Here is a 22,229-nt window from a genome sequence, read left to right as displayed (position 1 = left end):
TTTGGGGGAAGCCATGACTGCTTAAAGTGGTATGAACAGTGCCTAAAATTCAGAGTGCAGATGGGGTCAAAATTGAAATGTGCTGATGGGCACTTTGAGACCATCTAATGGCGTGCAGATATGCAGATGACACAACCTTGATGGCAGAAAGTGAGGAGGAATTAAAGAACCTTTTAATGAGGATGAAAGAGGAGAGCGCAAAATATGGTCTGAAACTCAACATCAAAAAAACGAAGATCATGGCCACTGGGCCCATCACCTCCTGGCAAATAGAAGGGGAAGAAATGGAGGCAGTGAGAGATTTTACTTTCTTGCACTCCATGATCACTGCAGATGGTGACAGCAGCCACGAAATTAAAAGACGCCTGCTTCTTGGGAGAAAAGCAATGACAAACCTAGATAGCATCTTAAAAACTAGAGACATCACCTTGCCAACAAAGGTCCATATAGTAAAAGCTATGGTTTTCCCAGTAGTGATGTATGGAAGTGAAAGCTGGACCATAAAGAAGGCTGATTGCCGAAGAATTGATGCTTTTGAATTCTGGTGCTGGAGGAGACTCTTGAGAGTCCCATGGACTGCAAGAAGATCAAACCTATCCATTCTGAAGGAAATCAGCCCCGAGTGCTCACTGGAAGGACAGATCCTGAAGCTGAGGCGCCAATACTTTGGCCACCTCATGAGAAGAGAAGACTCCCTGGAAAAGACCCTGATGTTGGGAAAGATGGAGGGCACAAGGAGAAGGGGATGACAGAGGACGAGATGGTTGGACAGTGTTCTCGAAGCTACCAGCATGAGTTTGACCAAACTTGCAGGAGGCAGTGGAAGTGCCTGCCGTGCTCTGGTCCATGGGATCACGAAGAGTCGGACACGACTAAACGACTAAACAACAACAACAAATGGTGTGCATCTCTCACCTAGCTCATGCTCTCCTGGATTGTCAGAAATCTCCATGGCGTAGATTTTAAGTCCTCGAGAACTCTTGCCAATGTTGTAGATGCGGGTGATGGTGGGACACTCTTCATTCACCACCTTCATAAGCTGGAGGGAGAGAAAGCATCACAATTTGCTGACCACTCAACCAACTGTCCTCAAAAGAAAAAGGTGAGGCTTATTATGCATGATGGAAGCAAGGAGTTCCGATTCATAAAAAGAGCAGCTTTTGTATAATGTTCCTAGGAACACCTTTCTTTCCCAATTTTTATTTATTGTTTTCATTGGCAGAGAGGACTTCTAAATACAGATGGCACCTCCAGATTGAGCATTTTGTGGGAGGGAGTCAAGCACAGACCTGGAAGTTCAGGTTTGCACAATTGAAGTTGATTAACTGGAAGGACAGGTCCTGAACCTGAGACTCCAATACTTTGGCCACCTCATAAGAAGAGAAGACTCCCTGGAAAAGACCCTGATGTTAGGAAAGATGGAGGACACAAGGAGAAGGGGATGACAGAGGACGAGATGGTTGGACAGTGTTTTTGAAGCTATGAACATGAGTCTGACCAAACTGCAGGAGGCAGTGGAAGACAGGAGTCCCTGGTATACTCTGGTCCATGGGGTCACGAAGAGTCGGACACGACTAAACAACTAAACAACAACAAAGAACTCTGGCACAACCTAGCACAGGGGTCGGCAACCTAAGGTCCGTGGGCCACAAGCGGCCCTTGGGGGTCGTTTAACCAGCCCATGGACCCCCGCCGTCCGCTCAGGGACACCCCCCCCCGCTCAGTCGGCTCCCATGAGCTGCGTTAATCCGGTGCGGAGCAGGGCGGGGACTGCAGGAAGCTCTGTGAACCGGCCCAAGTCACAAAAAACTTTGCCGACCCCTGACCTAGCACAACAAATCCACTTCGGAGAAAAGAGAGACTGACTTTTGCGGTTAGGCAAGTTACAGGGAAAGACATTGAAAAGTGTGGGACGAATAAATGATTAACGGCAAGACGAATAAACACCGTGCCACTAACCAGGATGAATGATCCTTGGCGTATAACCTCCCAAGCAAACAAATCAGAGCAAATGTTCAGTAAAGGCAGAGCAGCAGTGAAATGGGTAGATAGACCTCTCAGGAACCCTATTCTGCTTGAGCCGAGCTGCTGGGAGTGGTTCTGGGATTGAGTCATTGCTACATTTCCTCCCTTTCTTGCTTGTACAGTGGTACCTTGGTTCTCAAACGCCTTGGTACTCAAAAAACTTGGAACCCAAACACTGCAAACCCAGCAGTAAGTGTTCCGGTTTGCAAACTTTTTTCGGAAGCCGAACATGCTCTGTTTTGACTGCCACACTTCTGTTTTGAGAGTTATGCTGAGGTCTGTCTGTTTTTGCTCTTTATTTTGCATTTTTGTTTTTGTAGCTCTTTTTTGTTTTGTTTTTGTGACTGTGTGGAACCCATTTCAGCTATTGATTGATTGATTGATTGATTGCACGACTTCAGTACATTTTTTATTGCTTTCGTTTTATGGATCAATGGTCTCGTTTAGATAGTAAAATTGCTGTTTTAGGGGTTGTTTTTAAAAGTCTGGAATGGATTGATCCGTTTTGCATTGCTTTCTATGGGAAAGCATGCTTTGGTTTTGGAACGGACTTCCGGAACAGAATAAGTTTGAGAACCAAGTTACCACTGTACCTAACCAAAGCCCCTTGAAAGCAGCAAATGTCAAGGCTGAGGCTCTTCTCCTCACCTGTCTCATGTCCTTGTAGTTGTGATGGCGGAAGTCAAGGTTGTCTACTGATGTCATCACTTCGTTCTGCAGGGTGTAATAGCTGTGGATGCCTGCAAAAAAATTAAAAGAGGGACTCAAAGGCAGAAATTGATCATATTATTTATACTATAATTTAATATATTTATATATGCTGCTTTTTAAATAGAAAAGCAGTTTAAATAAAATCTGAATGTTTGGTAAGTACCAATAACATTTTAACGACAAAAGAGAAAATTCTGTAAGTGGGATACAATCCCCAGCTTCTTCAAAAAAAGCAATTAAAATGTTATTCATGGAAATAAAAAAGGTGAAGGTAAAGGGAGCCCTGGCAGTTAAGTCCAGTCGCAGACGACTCTGGGGTTGCGGTACTCATCTTGTTTACAGGCCGAGGGAGCCAGCGTTTGTCCACAGACAGTTTTTCCGGGTCTGGTGCAATGGAACACCAAAACCAGAGCAGCGCACGGAAATGCAGTTTAGCTTCCCACCAGAGTGGTACCTATTTATCTACTTGCACTGGCATGCTTTCGAATTGCTAGGTTGGCAGGAGCAGGGACCGAGCAACAGAAGCTCACCCCATCGCAGGGATTCAAACCGCCAACCTTCTGATCGGCAAGCCCAAGGCTCAGTGGTTTAGGCCACAGTGCCACCCACGTCCCTACTTCATGGAAGTAGACTCCTGTAAATTAATGAAATAGGGCTAGCACTGGAGGCAAGCCTTCATTCTTCTCTCCTCCCCTTCCTCCTCCTGCCTTCCAGTAATATGGACTCTCTAGTCTAGCTCCTGCTTACTTGAGAGAGGGCAGCCCAGAACTTCCAGCCTCATGCAAAGACTGCCATTCCAAGTCAGTGGGAAGATGCGAATGAAGCGGGCAACCTTTGGCTCTGGAAATTCAGTCATCACTGGTGTGTCCTTGTCAACATTTCCATAGAAAAGCTGCAAAAGAAAAAGAGACAGTTTTCAGTTATAAGAGACAAGAAACACATGTGGCCAGTTCTGAGCAAAAAGACCCAGATATTACATTTCCCCTATTGCTGTGTGCTTGAGGTTCTCATTTTTTCCACCCTCTAAGGTCCTCCTGACACAACTCATTGAATACAATGTAAGTCCAGTTAAGTCCAGTCAAAGGCGACTATGGGGTTGCGGAGCTCATCTCACTTTCAGGCCGAGGGAGCTGGCGTTTGTCCACAGACAGCTTTCCAGGTCATGTGGCCAGCATGACTAAACTGCTTCTGGCACAACTGAACATTGTGACGGAAGCCAGAGCACACAGAAACGCCGTTTACCTTCCCACCACAACCGTACCTATTTATCTACTTGCACTGGCATGCTTTTGAACTGCTAGGTTGGCAGGAGCTGGGACAGAGCATACGGAGCTCACTCCATCGCAGGAATCCGAACCGCTGACCTCCTGATTGGCAAGCTCAAGAGGCTCAGTGGTTTAGACCACACCTTGAATACTACCTATGCTTAATGCAGAACAGCGAGAAAGTAGGCTGGTAGTAGATCCTTGAGTGATTTGATGCTGAGAAGCAAGGCCTTCTATTATTATTATTATTATTATTATTATTATTATTATTATTATTATTATTATTATGGTAAAGGGACCCCTGACTATTAGGTGCAGTCGTGACTGACTCTGGGGTTGCGGCGCTCATCTCGCTTTATTGGCCGAGGGAGCTGGCGTACAGCTTCCGGGTCAGGTGGCCAGCATGGCTTAGCTGCTTCTGGCGAACCAGAGCAGCACATGGAAACGCCGTTTATCTTCCCGCCGGAGTGGTACCTATTTATCTACTTGCACTTTGATGCGCTTTCGAACTGCTAGGTTGGCAGGAGCAGGGACAGAGTGACAGAAGCTCACCCCGTCATGGGGATTCGAACCATCGAACCACCGACCTTCTGATCAGCAAGTCCTAGGCTCTGTGATTTAACCCACAGCGCCACCCGTGTCCCAATTATTATTATTATTGCATTTTATTAGGTTTTTCCAAAGTTGTTGTTTCCTGTAAATTATTTTTTACAGGACGAATCCATAAACATATAAATACATGCATGGATGTGTGGATTTAACTTTTACCCTACCTGCCCAGATGTCCTCAGCCCCCATAATTCCAAAATTCTAAGCATCAAAGCAGATCTCTGCCACTCATTCTGCACCAGCCAAACCCTGATACATGAACAGCATGTGTTTTATTCTGAGATCTTGTGATGAAGGATGGTGTATAAATCTAATAAATAAACAAATAAACAGCATCCTTATGGGCCGCTCACAATACCCCAGAGGGAAGTCTCAACAGACAAAACGCTGTTAAAGCGCTGAGGGGACTTTTCTAACGGGCCGAGTACCATTTCCTCGTATCCGTTGCTGTATATGAGCCAGTTCATGCTGTCATTGCTGAAGCCCACGTGGAAGGTGGTGACGAAGTCATCGCTGTTGAAGAAAAAAGACAAAAAATGAAGGAAAGTGGTAGCTAAGTGGCCTTCTACGTTCAGCATTCAAATTTCCTTTTTTAAAGGTTTTTTAAGGGTTTTTTTAAAGCACAATTCTTATCCTTTTGTTTTTGTAAAGAATTTTTATTCATTTTCCAATTAAAAAAACATTCATATTAGTAACAAATCAAACCAAATCTTTCCACATTATATATATATATATATATATATATATATATATATATATATATATATATAGCCAATTATATAGTCCAAATTACTTAATTTCAATGGGACTTCCGGTGTTCTGGATCTCAAAAGCCCAACATCCATCCTTTATCGTTCTGCTATCTTCTCTATTACTTCACAGTTTTCCAAACCTGATATTAACAATCTCCTCTCTCTATCAGTCAGTCGCTGGTATAACTCCCCATCTTGCTTTATTTGACCATTCCTTATTTTTATAATCACGCAGGGGTCTAAAAAAAGCACAATTCTTATCCTAATGTAGGAAGCACGTGGGTAAGAAAGTAAGAAGTCTGCTAAACTATGCAAAATGACTGCTTCATAATACGCAACTCTCAGCAGCCAGTTTTTTAACCACAGATTTTTTTGAGGGGTGGGGGTCCTAGTGCAGAATAAACACAGTCTTCCCTTCTTCCATTTGTACCTATTGATTTGCACTAGGACCCTCACCCCTAAAAAAAAATATATGTGGTTAAAAAAAGCTGGATACTGATCCTTTGGTCTGGCCAACACATAGGGGTGGGTTTTCCTCATTTGACATCTACAGCATGTATCTAAAACACATGGCTTCCCTCAAAGAATCCTGGAAACTGTAGTTTGTGAAGGGTGCTGGAAACTGTAGCTCTGGGGGTAAACTACAATTCCCAGGATTCATCACCTTGCCGACAAAGGTCCGTATAGTTAAAGCTATGGTTTTCCCAGTAGTGATGTATGGAAGTGAGAGCTGGACCATAAAGAAGGCTGATCGCCGAAGAATTGATGCTTTTGAATTGTGATGCTGGAGGAGACTCTTGACAGTCCCATGGACTGCATGAAGATCAAACGCATCCATTCTAAAGGAAATCAGCCCTGAGTGCTCACTGGAAGGACAGATCGTGAAGCTGAGGCTCCAATACTTTGGCCACCTCATGAGAAGAGAAGACTCCCTGGAAAAGACCCTGATGTAGAGAAAGATGGAGGGCACAAGGAGAAGGGGACAGCAGAGGACGAGATGGTTGGACAGTGTTCTTGAAGCTACCAGCATGAGTTTGACCAAACTGCAGGAGGCAGTGGAAGACAGGAGTGCCTGGAGTGCTCTGGTCCATGGGGTCACGAAGAGTCAGACATGACTAAACGACTAAAATACAACAACAACAAGTACCGTAGGTGTGTGGCCTCTGTTTCTCATGCTGCCTATCTTAAGTTCATTTCCCCATATTTCCACATCACTCGGTTACGGTTCTTTTTAAAATGTTCTCATGAGAATTCAGCAGCATTTGGGTAAGAATTTCTTCTAAAATACATATTTTAATGGAATTTTGCTGAACATCCCCACTTTTGCAAAAGTATATTTCCCCCAACAAAGTGCATTTGTTTTCACCAATGACTGCATTTTATGCACCCTTGGCCGGAGAACCGCACTACAACATTTGGAGAAGTGCGGCTTTCAAAGGCTGGCAGCATTTCAGTCCGCATGCAATTTAGGAATGTGCAAATTCGGCTGGTTCGCCTTTAATCTGAATCGAAATTCTCCCCCTTCCCTACCCACACGTACTGGATGAGAGAATCACGGCCCTGGGTTATGACTCCTGTGAACTTGGTGGTTCTTCTGGTGTCCACCTGAATCCACTGTACGCGGCTGTCGTCTTCTGCGCACCAAGCGCCGTCAAAAAAATCATCCTCGTTAGACCCTGCCTGCAAAGGGAGGCAGAAAGGAGAAGAGGAAGAGGAAGCAATATTGCTAATGACCTTATTCCCATTTTGTGAGCCACTTTGCTGGGTTGGTAGCAGAAAGGCGGGGTGCAAATGTTTTAAATACATCTATCTATCTTTCCTTATTATACTGTAAAGATGCAGTTATGGGTTCAGACCTGGGGCCCCCCAGCCTCTCTGTCTAGCTCTTGAAACTCTCCCCAGGTCAAAAAACCTCACTTGCCCTGTATTTGCACAGCAAATGTTTTTACCTAGCTGGAAGGTGTCCTTGAACTCTTGATAATAGGTAGAAGGTAAAGGGCCCCTGGACAGTTAAGTCCAGTCAAAGGCGACTATGGTGTTGGGGCGCTCATCTTGCTTTCAAGCTGAGGGAACCGGTGTTTGCCCACAGACAGCTTCCTATGTCATGTGGCCAGCAAGACTAAACCACTTCCAGCGCAACTGAACATTGTGACGGAAGCCAGAAATGCTGTTTACCTTCTTGCTGCAGCAGTACCTACTTATCTACTTGAACTGGTTTGCTTTCGAACTGCTGGTTGGCAGGAGCAGGAACAGGAACAGAGCAACGGGAGCTCACACCGTCGCAGGGATTTGAACTGCCAACCTTCTGATCAGCAAGCCCAAGAGTCTCAGTGGTTTGGACCGCAGCGCCACCCCCATCTGATAATACCACTTGGCTGGATAGAGGATAGAGGGATGTGTTCAAATATGTGTAAAAGCCAGCCTACTGTACAGAGGTAACAATTTTCATTTGCTGCTCTGCCAAAATTGGCCTCTGGCCCCACCCAGCCACTGACATGTGGCCCTTAGAAGGTTATCCAGAATGGAACATGGTCCTCAGGTTCCCCACCCTTGTTGCACGACGCCAAGTTGAGGTCATTGAACGGCGTCATTGTTGAGTTTATAATGATAAATAAAACAACAACAAAACAATAATAGTGCTTGTGAATCATCATTTCACATTCAACCATTCAAGAACAGGATCGTGGCCACCAGAAGCACTTTTACTTGGTATTATAGGCCAAGACATTAATAGACAAGATGTCAAACTGTTCTTATATGCAACAACAGCGGCAAGAGTATTGTTAGCCCAGAAATGGAAGCAAGAAGAAATTCCGGCGAAAAAAGAATGGCAGACGAAAATAATGGACTATGCAGAACTGGACAAAATGACAAGAAGGATTCGAAACCTGTGGGACTAGAGATTTACAGAAGATTGGAAGAAGTATATGAATTATTTGAAGAGCAAATTGCGCTAGTAGGATTACAAGAAGTTTTGTAAGGAGAAATATACAAAGTGTTACAAAGTAGAAAAAGATAGAGATATTGGTTATGAGTTTGAAATGTAATAGGGAAAATAAGAAATGCATACTAAGAGATTAGATTGGAAAATTTTCAGACAGGACTGATGGAAGTAAAAAAATTGAATAAGATGTAAAAGTATGTTTAATTACTGTTGAAAATGATATGTTAAAAAACTAATTAAAATTGAGAGAGAGAGAGAGAGAGAACAGGATCATGGCCACACCTGGAACAATGCCATTACCTGCATGTTAAGGCGACCACGATGGGCTGCTAAGCCATGACGCAGCATGGAGGAAGATAAAATCTGGTCGTCCTCAATTCGATGGGATTCCATCCCAATGGGAGGGCATTCTGCAAAGCAGAACGGGCACTTATTATTATTATTAAATTTGTATTCCACCCTACATCCGTAGATCTCAGGTGGTTCTCAGCATGAAAATGCATGATAAAAGCACAAAATGCATAACAACAAGGACAAATCCAAAAACAAACAAACCAATATCCGGTTCATGCACCCCCACAGATATAGAGATCTGTCACTTGATGACTGCAGCAAGAAGCAACAAAATGATCACCGCGTACTACTCTGGCTGCCAGTTCGCTTTAAGGCTTAATTTAAGGTGCCCACGATAGTGTTTAAAGCCCTAAACCAATCAACTTAAAGACAACCCCTGTTATGTACTGAAGTTCTCACCCTGGGCCAGCATGGGGATACTGTAGATAGTTATGCAAATGAAGGATTGAAAGTGACGTTCAGTGATTGGCTAGTTACAGAAAATGGTTACTGTTGCATTCTAGTGGAGCTCTATATAAGCAGGCTGACTGAGCTCCTTAGTTCAGTTCTGTTCCAGCTTACAAATAAAGAGCTGCTTTGGAAGAATCGCTGTGTCGTCTGATACGTTCGCCCACAACTTAACAACCCCCTTCCCCAGTGTCCCACTCAGATGTTAAGATCAGAAGAGTGGGCCTTCTTGGTAGTGCAACCATCCTCAGAGACTCAGAGTGTTGGTGACCCAGGAGTGGGCATTCTCTGTGGTAGCCCAAAGTTGTGAAATTCCCTCACCGCAACGTTGCATCACTGCACAGCTTTCATCATAGGCTGAAGACACAAGCCTTTGATACTTGAGATATCTAAATTTTAGGACCCATTCTGGTTGTATTTTTGATTTGTTCTGAGCTGTTTTTAATGCTGTATTGTATATTGCAGTAGTACAACTCATGCAACGCGTTGGCGACTAATATACATACAATAATTACCAAAATAATTATACAGTCTTTAACAGTCTTCTGAGAGAAATACAAAACCTTGTGTAAAGCCACAGAGACTTATGAACTACCCAACTTAAGATGAACTTATAATGTCTGGTTTCAATGGGTTTTTCAAGTGCTTAACTCAGTCTTTTGTTTTCTTTATCTTTTTAGGTACCGTAAGTATTGTATTTTGTGGCAACCCACCCTGGGATCCTTTGCTGTTAGACAAGTAATAAATCTAGCTATCATCACCATCGCCACCACAGACAGCTTTCAAGCCAGTTCATGGTACAGTGGTACCTCGGGTTAAGTACTTAATTCGTTCCGGAAATCCGTTCTTAACCTGAAACTGTACTTAACCTGAAGCACCACTTTAGCTAATGGGGCCTCCTGCTGCCGCCGCACCACTGGAGCACAATTTCTGTTCTCACCCTGAAGCAAAGTTCTTAACCTGAGGTACTATTTCTGGGTTAGCAGAGTCTGTAACCTGAAGCGTATGTAACCTGAAGCGTGTGTAACCCTAGGTACCACTGTATTTGCCATCCTCTCATGCGACCTTCAGGTGCTATCATGTTCCCCCACCCCAGTCTTTTCTTCTCCAGGCTAAATATACCCACGTTGCTTTCACCTGCCACCACAAATGCAAATGAGGGTGGGCAGGTTATGTATTCAAGAGAGAGTCATCAGGTGACCATATATTGAGCAATGAACACTGCATGCTCCAAAATTCCACAAAAGCAGTTCACTATGATTCAATATTACTCTTAAAGGTAAAGGGACCCCTGACCATTAGGTCCAGTCATGTCTGACTCGGGGGTTGCACGCTCATCTCGCTCTATAGGCTGAGGGAGCCAGCGTTTGTCCGCAGACAGCTTCCGGGTCGTGTGGCCAGCATGACTAAGCCGCTTCTGGTGAACCAGAGCAGCCCATGGAAACGCCGTTTACCTTCCTGACGGAGCGGTACCTATTTATCTTCTTGCACTTTGACGTGCTTTCGAATTGCTAGGTGGGCAGGGGCTGGGATCGAGCAACGGGAGCTCACCCTGTCACGGGGATTCGAACCGCCGACCTTCTGATCGGCAAGTCCTAGGCTCTGTGGTTTAACCCACAGCGCCACCCATGTCCCTTAATATTACTCTTACCTACACACTTATGGGCATTATCAGATCAAGGATAACTGCCTGAGCAAATATTCCTCAGCTGGTCAGCCCAACCAATGCATTTTAACCTTTTTAAAAATCCCACTCACTTATTTTTTCTTCTGGAGTCCACTCGTCGTCATCTGTCTCCCATTTTTTCCCTCCTGTTTTCTTTGGCTTCCCTGCACATGGAGAAGAAACAGGGGTCAAAGTTTAGGGAGAAAATGTCTGGGGATAGGAAAAAAAGCATACGGGGGCAGGGAATACAAAGAAAATTTAGAAAACTACGCATGGCACAAAAATGTTTGGCAATGGCCATCGCTGAGAAAATCTCTCAAAACTTATAAGGAAGAGGAAAAAAATAGATAAATTTTACACACCATGGTGACTATTTAATGAAACTGTTCTCAAATTCTTACAGATTGCTTTGCATTGCTTTGCATTGCAATTTGAATACTGACTGAGGAATTCTATGGAATTCAAACCGTAGCGCAATAAAATACAACATGTAAGAAATAAAAGAATCAAATGTAATGAAATTAAAAAATCATATGGCACATTCCAATTGTTACAACCTGCAGGGGAAAAAACATTAAGTGATCCACCATGATTCTCAGCAGCAGGAGAGAAAGGCTGGCAACATCAACCCTGCCATATGGAAATCCCTTGAAGTGTCTGGAGACAGTCAGGTTGTGCATCCATAGCAGTGACTAGAGCAGGAATGATTAGTGGAAGGAGCACAGAGAAAAGAAACGCCACAGGGCAATTGCAGCAGCACAAGCCTTCCTCTGCCCCGGCTGCAACAAAACATGTCTCTCCCATATCGGTTCTACAGCCACAGCAGGCACTGTAATTCTCCAACAGTTTGGCTTCACCTCCAAAGGTGCACTTCTCCATCGACTCCTGAGGCGGATGGATGTCAACAACAGCAATACGGAGGGAGGGGAGTTTGGGAACCACTGTATTAGATCACGCACGTCAACAAATAAAGGACTTTAAAATACCCTTGATTAGAATGTGTTGTCCACTCAACTTGAGTCACCAATGTCAGTGTGTTGGTAACTCACTGACAGGCCTGGGTGGAATAATAATAAAATAATAATAATAATAATAATAATAATAATAATAATAATAATAATAATTTATACCCTGCCCATCTGGCTGGGCTTCCCCAGCCACTCTGGGCGGCTTCCAACAAAATATTAAAATACAGTAATGCATCAGCCATTAAAAGCTTCCCTAAACAGGGCTGCCTTCAGATGTCTTCTAAAAGTCTGGTAGTTGCTGTTCTCTTTGACATCTGGTGGGAAGAAGAAGAAGAGTTTTGGATTTGATATCCCGCCTTTCACTCCCTTTGAGGAGTCTCAAAGCGGCTAACATTCTCCTTTCCCTTCCTCCCCCACAACAAACACTCTGTGAGGTGAGTGGGGCTGAGAGACTTCAGAGAAGTGTGACTAGCCCAAGGTCACCCAGCAGCTGCATGTGGAAGAGCGGAGACGCGAACCCGGTTCACCAGATTACGTGACTACCGCTCTTAACCACTACACCAAACTGGCGTTCCACAGGGTGGGTGCCACTACTGAGAAGGCCCTCTGCTTGGTTCCCTGTAACCTGGCTTCTCTCAGTGAGGGAACCACCAGAAGGCCCTCAGCGCTGGACCTCAGTGTCCGGGTAGAACAATGGGGGTGGAGACACTCCTATATATTGATATATCACCCAGAACCAGTATGAGGAGCAGACTGTGATGTCAGTTTCACTCAGTGGTATAGCGCTGGTGAAACCGCCACTGCTCCTGAGTCCCTCTGCTAGCAGCATCCTTTCCCTACCTCCCTGTATCGGTGCAGATCTCCTCCTTCGGGATTACCCACCTTTCCGTTCTTTGCTTTTCTCCTCTGTCCATTTGTCTTCCTCTGTATCCCCGTCCTCCTCCTCTTCATTGCTGCTGCCGGCACCCTTTTTCGGCTTCTCTGAAGCACAGCAAAGAGAAGCAGAGTTATCGTCATCAGGACAAACCTCTTGATGTTATTAAGGACAGCGCAGTGCAAGCACGCTGGCGGGAACGAGCTGTCAGGTGGGCTGAGTGGCAAATGTGTGTTCCTACAGAAGTGCAGAAATAGTGGCTTATGCTCGATGGGGAGGCAGAAGCTCAGATGGCGCAGCGTTTGATTACACGGGGCAATCTGGCAGGAAGAATCAGAGTTGCCCAACATGAGATCTGCTATACCTTGGGGGAAAGCATGCAAATCAAGCAGACAATCAACCCTCTCCTGTTAAATTGAGAGTGGGGAACCTTGAGGCCAGGGGCCAAATGTGCCCCTTCAGATTGCTCTAGCTGGCCTTCAGAAACCTGCCCCAGGAACCACCACCCCCTGAGTGTTTTTCCCCTGCTGGAATGTGTCCTTGAACTCTGATGGGAGACTAGATGATGGGAGCTCTGATGGGAGACTAGATGATGGGAGACTAGATGTTTACCTTCCCGCCGGAGTGGTACCTATTTATCTACTTGCATGTAGAAGCCAGCCAACTGCACAAAGATGAAATGTCTGTTTGTTGCTCCATCCATTTTTGCCTTTCCGCCACTGGCAAAAGGGCCCTTGGAACGTTATACATGCAGGGAATGTGGCCCTTGGCCTACAAAAATAGTTTCATACCCAGTCTCAATCGTCCCCTCCGTCTGCTGTCTCCTTACTTGGTTTGAGTTTCTCTTCATCCGTCTCCATCTCATCTTCCTCCTCTTTTTTGCTGGGGAATTGTTTGGGTTTCTGGGGTGGAAGACCATAATCCACTATGGGGAGGGGGAATAAGGATTAGTGAGGTGGGAGAACAGCTCCCAATGCAGGTTTCTCCCCAGAGGCACCAGGCTTCACAACTGTTTTAATACTTAAAAGTAAAGTTAAAGGGACCCCTGACCGTTAGGTCCAGTCATGACCGACTCTGGGGCTTATCTCGCTTTATTGGCCGAGGGAGCCAGTGTACAGCTTCCGGGTCATGTGGCCAGCATGACTAAGCCGCTTTTGGCGAGCCAGAGCAGCGCACAGAAATGCCATTTACCTTCCCGCCGGAGTGGTACCTATTTATCTACTTGCACTTTGACGTGCTTTCGAACGGCTAGGTTGGCAGGAGAAGGGACCGAGCAACGGGAGCTCACCCCATCGCGGGGATTCGAAGTGCCGACCTTCTGATCGGCAAGTCCTAGGCTCTGTGGTTTAACCCACAGCACCACCCGCGTCCTGTTTTAATACTTACCATCTCCATAATCTGGCAGCTCTAGCCCATCTTCGTAATGACTCCCGAAAGGGGGGGTGAGCGGCTCCTCAGGCTTCTCTACTGAGCAAAACAGATATGCCAGTAAAACTCCCGTATCCTTATCATAGCACAATTGTCCAAAGGTCCTAGGGATGATTGCAGGGAAGCTCATCGGCAAGCCCCACATTTACGGCTGATGCCCCATACTTGCTACTAATGGCTCTTAAAATTTAATGTTTGATTCATACAAATGTATGGTCGATAAGTGGGCACAAGAGGCAGGGCCTTTTCTGTAGCAGCACCTTTACCAGATTTCTTCCATCTTAAGTTCCTCAGATGCTGTTGCATTACCACTCCCATCACCCTGCCTGGGGATGAAGGGAGCTGTAGTCTGACCTGGAGTATGGGAAATATTTTGGCGCCATCAGAGCCCAGGGCCAGCCCTGCCTTGCAACAGACTGGAAGGATCTGCATTGGCAGCGAGGGTGTAAAAATAAAAGACCACACCAGGTTTATGAACCGTGTTCTAAAGCTTTGTAAACTAAGGTTCACTAAAACAGGGGAAGCAGAGTTTAAGGGGAAGATATGTGGTACAAAAGTTATAGAAAGTTCCCTTTGGAGCAAAGTAGGCTCAGTTAAAACTCTATCCATTTCTCTGGACTTAAACAGACCCTCAACGTTCTTGACTCTCAGAAGAATCTTACTCTCGAACAGCAGCTCTGTATCCTTCATGAGCACACCTGAGCTAGCCACCACCGAAGCAAATGTCCCTATCGTACTGGTCTAAAATCAGATCTCAATATGCCGTTACCTGTAGTGGGCAAAGCCACAGCAGGTGCTCATTATGCTGCAAAATTCTGTCAGAAGACTAGCTTCTCCAGGCAAAATAACCTTATGTTTCCTGATTAGGACTTACTGAAATAGTCTGAGTCTTCTTTCCCATGCTCAGTGATTTATGCTTTCATCACTCAAAAACTGAATTAAATCACACCAAAAGGCAAAACAAGGGAAAACAAGAAGCCACGATGTACCGCCAGGAGGGCAAATCACGTGCCACCTGTTCAGATCTGACTTCTTTGCAGTCCCGTTGGCTGTGTTCGTGCATAAGACTAAGCCAGAGTTTGCTCAACCAAGTGTCATTGGTTTGAAGTTCCAGACTCATTTCAACAGACTAAATGGTTTCTTTTCTGCGTATGGAACTACGACACAGAGGAAAGGTAAGCGAAGATACGCCCTAAGCTACCGGTTTGACTTAGCATTATATCTGAACTAATGAAGGCTAATGAGCTATCCCTGATGATCCCATAGAAGTCTGTCTCGCTAAAGACTGGGAAGAAATGAGTTCCTAAGCACCAAATCTGGCAGGCCAGAGGTCTGACAGGAGGCAGACCTCCAGCATATACAAGAAAGAGAAAGGGATTCCCCAGCCTGAAGCTTCAGTTTGTTTCATCTGCTGCCTTTATTCTCTTGGAATGCTTTCCATTTCTTTCCCTCCTCACCCTGCCTCCTTCATTCCCTGCCCCAACCTCCTAATCTCCCTCTATTTTCCAACATCCTGGCAAAACAGAAGCAAGCCAAAGGAAACGAACTGCATACTTGGCTTCTCCTCCTCCTCCGTCTCCAACCTCGGTCGCTCAGGTTTCTTTTTCTTAGGTGGTTTGCTGGGTTTGTGCTGACGTCGGACGTATTCAACTGCAGGGGAGAAGGAAGAGGGTTTTGTCACTCGGGAAGAGTCCTGCGTTGCTGACAGAGAGATGGGGGTGCTTCCTCTCCCTCCACGTCACCCCGATGGTGCTTTGTCTTAGAAAAGGGCCTCTCAGAGTAGCCAGCAGGGTAGGGGGGGTCTCACTGCACAGGAATGAGCAACCCATGGGCTGCCTATTTACCACGAGCCCAGCCATGGTCAGGGATGATGGGAGTTGTAGTCCAGCAACATCTGGAGGCTTCCCCATCCCTGTCCTATAGGAAGATGAGACATCAAGCAGGAGTGGGAGAGGTGGAATTGCTCTATCTGATGCAGCTTCTATGGAAGCTGATGCCATAAAGACGGTCAACGTAAATGTGACTTCAGGGTTTTCCAACATGACACCCTCATACAGCTGATCAGCGCTGCCCACAAGTTCCGCTTGCAAAGGAATAAATCAGGAGCTCACAGAGTAGTGCATGCTCTGGTTATCTCCCGCTTGGACTACTGCAATGCGCTCTATGTAGGGCTAACTTTGAAGGTTTCCCCACCCACTCTGGGCGGCTTCCAACACAATATTAAAATACAGTAATGCCTCAAACATTAAAAGCTTCCCTAAACAGGGATTCCTTCAGATGTTGTCTAAAAGTCTGGTAGTTGTTGTTCTCTTTGACATCTGGTGGGAGGGCATTCCACAGGGCATGGGCCACTACCGAGAAGGCCCTCTGCCTGGTTCCCTGTAACTTGGCTTCTCGCAGTGAGGGAACCGTCAGAAGGCCCTCGGCACTGGACCTCAGTGTCCGGGTAGAACTATAGGGGTGGGGACACTCCTTCAGATATACTGGACTGAGGCCATTTAGGGTTTTAAAGGTCAGCACCAACACTTTGAATCATGCTCGGAAACACAGCCACGGAAGAAAAAGCAGCAATAATTAGAGCAGAGGAAGCAAAATCTGCACCAATTCAGGCTTCGGAAACACAGGGAATGGCACTGGGAAGAAAGACACAGGACTAGTAAGTGAAGAGGAGGAAACTCTTTAGAGGCAGCAAAATATCTGATGCAACTAGAATTAATCTGGAGTCCTCCAGATGTTTTGGGTACTTTGTCCAAAATATATTGAGGGCTCTTGGTTGGGGAAGGCTGTTCTAATCATCTAACGCATCACAGTGTGTCCATGCTGGGTACCAGCACAACCCACACAGTTTGGCTCTTGGTATTGCAGTTGCCACTTTTTCCCCACTTCCCCACCTATAGCAATACTGGGAACTGCCTCTAGTTTTGCCCAGACCGCTCTCGGGTGGTAGAGAAATGCGCAGCAAAAATAATAACGGTGATGATTAGAGGTGAGAGAACATAAAGTCTCAACTGCACGACCCTCTTATAATAGCTGAACGTGAGAAATGACCACCCAGCCAAGCAGGACACTTTTCCGGTTGGCGGTCCTAATGCAAGGCAGCTCTGTTTGCTTTGGCAAAATCCCTCCCATCTGTCAAACATTATGCAGAGAGCACTGGGCATTTTCCACTCACATGGGCCAAAAAGAACCAGAGCACGTGCAAGGGGGAAATGGGTTGGGGATTTTTTTTTGAGGGGGAGGGGGACGGGCGTTGCAGAGCTGTCTGGGCTGCTGAGCTGTGTCCTGTGAATTTCTCCACAAAGCTAACAGCTTATCAAGGCAATCCGGCAGCACTAATAAATCATTAAACAAAGGGGAGGGCTGCAACAAAATATTGCCCTGTGAAAGTGCTTTTGTAGAGGATTCTAGACATGCCATTCCACTCCCCCCACCCTGTCCACGTTTTTTGGTTTCCCATCTGCCCCTTCCCCAATCCAACATTTAAGGAAATTATAATCTCATTGGGCATCCAGGGAGAAGGTTCTATCTCCATGGAATATTTCCAAGCTTAAGAGCCAAACTGGAAGCACGAAATCTGCATGGGAAAAGCCTTTCGGTTAAAAAGAAAAGAATGCAAAACTTCCTTTTCTTCTGACAGTGGAAATGTGGTCATGGAGACTAAATGTCTAGCCAGTCTTCCTCTTCTGAAGTGCAGACGGAGAGCAGGAAATGGGCCGTGTGTTGGGCACCTGAGCCCAGGTGTGTGTGTGCTGCAGGCTGTGAAAGCACAATAAATGAAGCTCTGTCGGTGCAAATGACCAAAGGAGTTCAAGAACTGGTGGTTTAAAGATTCGATTGCTGCAATGCACTCTATGGGGGCCTCACTTTGTGTTCAATCCCAAATCCGTAGTTTGTACAGAATTCTGTAGCACAGCTGCTGATAGGCGTGATAACCTTTGCTCAGACACTTGCATTGGTTGTCCATTTGCTACCAGGGCAAGTTCAAAGTGTTACTATTGGCATTCCTCCCTGAGTTTTGCAGAGGGGAAATCCCCCGCCTCAAATGAGAAGCAGAAAACACAGGGTCAGACCATTTCACAGCCATGGGAATGGGGAAACAAAGAATTGGCTGTCCCGGAATTATGGTCCCTCACTACTTAAAAAGGTAAAAAAGATAAAGGACCCCTGGACAGCTATGTCCAGTCAAAAGTGACTCTGGGGTTGCAGCGCTCAACTCACTTTCAGGCCGAGGGAGCCAGGGTTTGTCCACAGACAGCTTTCCAGGTCATGTGGCCAGCATGACTAAACTGCTTCTGGTGCAATGGAACACCATGACGGAAACCAGAGCACATGGAAATGCTGTTTCTCTTCCCACTGTAGCGGTACCTATTTATCTCCTTGCACTGGCATGCTTTCGAATTGCTAGGTTGGCAGGAGCTGGGACAGAGCAACGGGAGCTTGCCCCGTCGTGGGGATTTGAACCACCGACCTTCTGATCGGCAAGCCCAAGAGGCTCAGTGGTTTAGACCACAGTGCCACCCGCATCCCTCTCACTGCTTACCCACCCACAACAACAGGATGCCCCACCCCCTACGGTTACTAAATGCAGGTAGGGCAAGTCAGCAGCAACAGCACCGTACAGTCCTCGTAGTCTTCCCGCTCGATCTGCTCGTTGTAATCCAGCGTGGGTGGCTCAACCTCTCTAGGGGTCTCTAGATAAAGAGGAGAAGAAGCACAGTCACTTCCTGGTTCTAGGACCTCTCTAGGACATAAGGGCTTTTAAGAGAAAGGGCTGTGTTATGTACTGAGTTGAATAGGATCCAAATTGCAGCAGTCTGATTGGTCCAAAACAATAGGATTCAGTATGCATCAGTCTGATTGGTCCTAGAACAATAGGATCCAAAATGCAGCAGTCTGATTGGTCTGCAGGAGCCACCCAACTCCAGGTGGAAGTGAATCTGTAACCTGATTGACCTACAGGAGAATCCAGAAATTACCCAATCACATGGGGCCCATTGTGTAAATAATGTATATAAAGCAGACATTTTGGGGGGAACTTCCATTCCTCCTCACTACTATGAGCTGAATAAAGAGCATGAAATCCACACTCGACTCCGAGTATATTTCAGGCTGCTTTGATTAAATGAGTCTGAGTCACTTCACAAGAGCCAAAACAGCCCTGTAATGTTGCAGCCCAAGAAAGACGGTGATCCCCTTCTAAGAATCCCAGATTTATGCCTGTGCTTCTTATGGTGAGCAAGCTACTCTTGGGAGCCACTAGGAACCTGCCGTTCTGCATGCCAGTGAGTCATTGATTACAGGAACCCAAGTCTGAGGGATGTCTGAAAGAGATGGGCATGTTTAGCCTGGAGAAGAGCAGACTAAGTTGGGGGGTGGGGAGCAAGGTAGCTCTCTTCAAACATCCCAAGGATTCTCGTGAAAAAGGCAGAGCAGACTCTTCTCCCATCTCTCTTCCAATTCTATTTTTCAAGGCTGGAGCCAGGGGCGGAGGAAGAGGGAGCGGTGGGGGCGGGCCATCCCGGGTGTCACCACTGAGGGGGGGTGACAAAATGGCAGGCGGCACTCACCGCGGGGCTTGCAGCGTGCCCAAGCCACACATCTCTGCTGTGAGTGACGCAGTGGCTTGGGCACCCGCAGGCTCCACGCTGCCCCAAACAGTCTGCCCACCACCTCCCAGCTGAGTGGGAGGAGGCAGACAGACTCCTCAGAGGTCCAGCGGAGCGTCCCGTCCTGGCTCACCCTGCCCTGCGGGTGGCTGGCCCTACCCTTGGGCGCAGGGCACGTGCGCCACCCCAGGCACCCGGTCAGCTTGCTCCGCCACTGGCTGGAGCATCCCCTGGTCGGTTGAAGGTTCCTAGGCTCTGGGAACAGGCTGGCCCTTGGTTCCTTCTGACTTGGAAGGATTGTGGTCCTTTAGATGTTGTTCATCTCCAACTCCCATCAGCCCCAGCCAGCATGGTCAAGGGTCAAGGATGGTGGGAGGTGTGGTGCCGCAACCTCTGGATGGCCGTAGGCTCTCCTCAGCCTTGCTACAAAGCTTCAAGGAGAAGCTGGAACATGGCCTGGCAATGAAAGTCAGCACTGGCTCGTGACTCTTGGCTCTCCCTCCATGCCTGCTTATGGCTCAGTGTTGGCAGCCACAGAACAGTAAAATGAATTTCTGCTTCTTGTATTGAGTTACACTGAGTTTAGTGTGTGCTGCTGGACTGGGCACAGAATTATTTTAAAGTCTTTTAAAGCTAGCAGCATGCCGGCTTGCTCCTCAGATGCTAGCACACAGTGGTTGCTTTCCCACTGGTCGGAAAATTTAGAGTAGGAAAGGGCTGGCCAACATTAGGAGCCGCCTAGACTGTGCTGCCATTTAAGGCTAGCAGATCTGGGCAAACAGTCCACCCTGGACGTTGGGCATTGACTCACCTGGCCGGCTCTCCTGGCTCCAATGATCTCTTCCAGGCTCTTGTGGGTCAGTTGGGGGTTCATAGAAGTCAGCTGGAAGAAATCAGATGAGTAAAATTAACAAGGACAATAGTAAGGCCCTCAAAGAGTTCTGTTCCTGCTCTGTATGGATAGAACTAAGCTGCTCACATTCGGCTTCTACATTAAGAACATAGGGATATAAGAGAAGCCGGCTGGATCAGACCATTGGTCCATCTTTTCCAGCATCCTGTTTTCACAGTGGCCAGCCAGGTGCCTAAGGGAAGCCTGAAAGCTGGGCATGAGCACAACAAGCAGTCTGCTCACCTGCGATTCCTAGCAACAGGTATTTAGAGACGCAATGTCTTTGGCAGCGGAGGAAAAGCATAGTCACCTTGTTCTCCATGATTTTGTCTAATCCTTTTTTAAAAGGATTCCCTAGTCAATCTATGAGGTGCTTATACATTAAAGCTTCCTTGTCCCACTGATGGTAAACCCTGGTCCAATGCCTTTCCTCCCCAGTGGACTTACCCTTGTTCATTCCTGATCTGTGCCCCCGTGCTCCCGTGATCAGCGCTCCTCCTTCCCCATCTTGGACGTTCCTCTGCCCCACAGTCCCACAAGCACCCTCTCTCCCCATGTCCCGCATGCTGACTTGCTCTTACTGTGATGCCTGCTTGGATCCTGTTTCTCATCCCACCGTGGTTCCGTTGGCTCATCTGGGAAAAGAGCTGCGGAATAAAATGAAATAAAAGAGCTAGGTCAGAGATTATAAGGGAGCAAAGACACAACAACTGGGAAGAAGGGAAGGCAGAAAAACTGACTGAACAAAACACAGACAGACAGACATATTTTGTTTCAGTCCGTAGTTCCAGGCAAAAGTCTTAGGGCCAAAGTAAATATGGCTGTGGATGCCCACGACTCCTCCAAGGGCATTCAGTTCCTAGGAGAAAAATTTGTAGTCCTCAGTGCATGCAGAAAGCAGGGCTTATCCACCCAGCAATTCAGTTTTCCTCTAGATTGACAATTGCTCCAATTTAAGACTAAAGAGAGGGATTACTCTAGGAAAGCAGCAAAAGGGAAAACCACTCAGACCCATGCCTAGACAGTGAGAGTCAAGCGGAAAACTGTTTTCTAGACACGGGACAAGCAGAGGCCCCCCGTCAGTACCTGACAGACCAAGGCTGGAGTGGGAGCAGCAGTGTATTAGTTTAGGAGCCCAAAACGATGGTGAAGACCCTTAGGGAGGGGCGGAGAAATAGAGTCAGTGTGATTTAAGTTGGACTTGCTTATGAAGGAGTTATACAGAAAGCGGGGAGAGGGAGAGGGGTAGCAGGAAGCGTTTAGAGAGAGTGAAGATAATCTGTGATGGTTAGAAGATTCCCCGGCAGACCAGTAAACATGAGGTTATATGAAAGGGAAGAGGAAAAGCATTGCTTGGCCATGCTCCCTGTAAAAACATATGCACTGATCTGATCTATGGAAGGGGAGATGCTATAGCTCAGTGTTAAGAGCATCTGATTTGCATGCAGAAGGTCCCAGGGCCAATCCACAGCATCTCCATGTAAGTCTTCCATGTAAGTCTGGAAAAAGCTTCTGCCTAAAACCCTGGAGAGCCCATCAGTGTAGGACACTGAGCTACATGGACCAATGGTCAGATTCAGTGTAACAGTTTCCCATGTTCCTACGGGTGAGCACAGGCTGCTTGGCAACTGCTCCCATGTCTAATAAATGTGAACAACACCCCTCTATCCTATAGACTAAAACCAAAA

General features: G+C 46.6%; 2 protein-coding genes across 4 annotated transcripts in view; both read right to left on the bottom strand.

The window, feature by feature from the left end:
* LOC309519446 (matrix metalloproteinase-17-like) overlaps positions 1 to 22,229 on the bottom strand; it is a 134,883-nt gene that overhangs the window by 7,128 nt on the left and 105,526 nt on the right. The gene's annotated exons all lie outside the window — the stretch shown is intronic.
* The window catches only part of AEBP1 (AE binding protein 1), a 54,408-nt gene that overhangs the window by 15,095 nt on the left and 17,084 nt on the right, over positions 1 to 22,229 (bottom strand). The window contains exons 3-16 of one of the 3 annotated variants that reach the window (XM_082200261.1): positions 21,123 to 21,188; positions 20,461 to 20,532; positions 18,663 to 18,734; positions 15,587 to 15,693; positions 14,002 to 14,074; positions 13,445 to 13,540; positions 12,624 to 12,722; positions 10,866 to 10,937; positions 8,607 to 8,716; positions 6,903 to 7,042; positions 5,039 to 5,123; positions 3,484 to 3,628; positions 2,674 to 2,765; positions 916 to 1,039 (exon numbers count right to left, since the gene is read on the bottom strand). In XM_082200261.1, coding sequence (XP_082056387.1) covers positions 916 to 1,039; positions 2,674 to 2,765; positions 3,484 to 3,628; positions 5,039 to 5,123; positions 6,903 to 7,042; positions 8,607 to 8,716; positions 10,866 to 10,937; positions 12,624 to 12,722; positions 13,445 to 13,540; positions 14,002 to 14,074; positions 15,587 to 15,693; positions 18,663 to 18,734; positions 20,461 to 20,532; positions 21,123 to 21,188 — 1,353 coding nt within the window. Of the gene's footprint in view, positions 1 to 915; positions 1,040 to 2,673; positions 2,766 to 3,483; positions 3,629 to 5,038; positions 5,124 to 6,902; positions 7,043 to 8,606; positions 8,717 to 10,865; positions 10,938 to 12,623; positions 12,723 to 13,444; positions 13,541 to 14,001; positions 14,083 to 15,586; positions 15,694 to 18,662; positions 18,735 to 20,460; positions 20,533 to 21,122; positions 21,189 to 22,229 lie in introns of all 3 variants that reach the window. The other 2 variants (XM_082200262.1, XM_082200263.1) reach the window with 2 other exon arrangements.

Source organism: Podarcis vaucheri, assembly GCF_965113315.1.
Source record: "Podarcis vaucheri genome assembly, chromosome: 15".
Lineage (NCBI taxonomy): Eukaryota > Metazoa > Chordata > Lepidosauria > Squamata > Lacertidae > Podarcis > Podarcis vaucheri.
The sequence above is the reverse complement of the archived record's forward strand: the minus strand, read 5'-3'. Positions and strand labels throughout refer to the sequence as shown.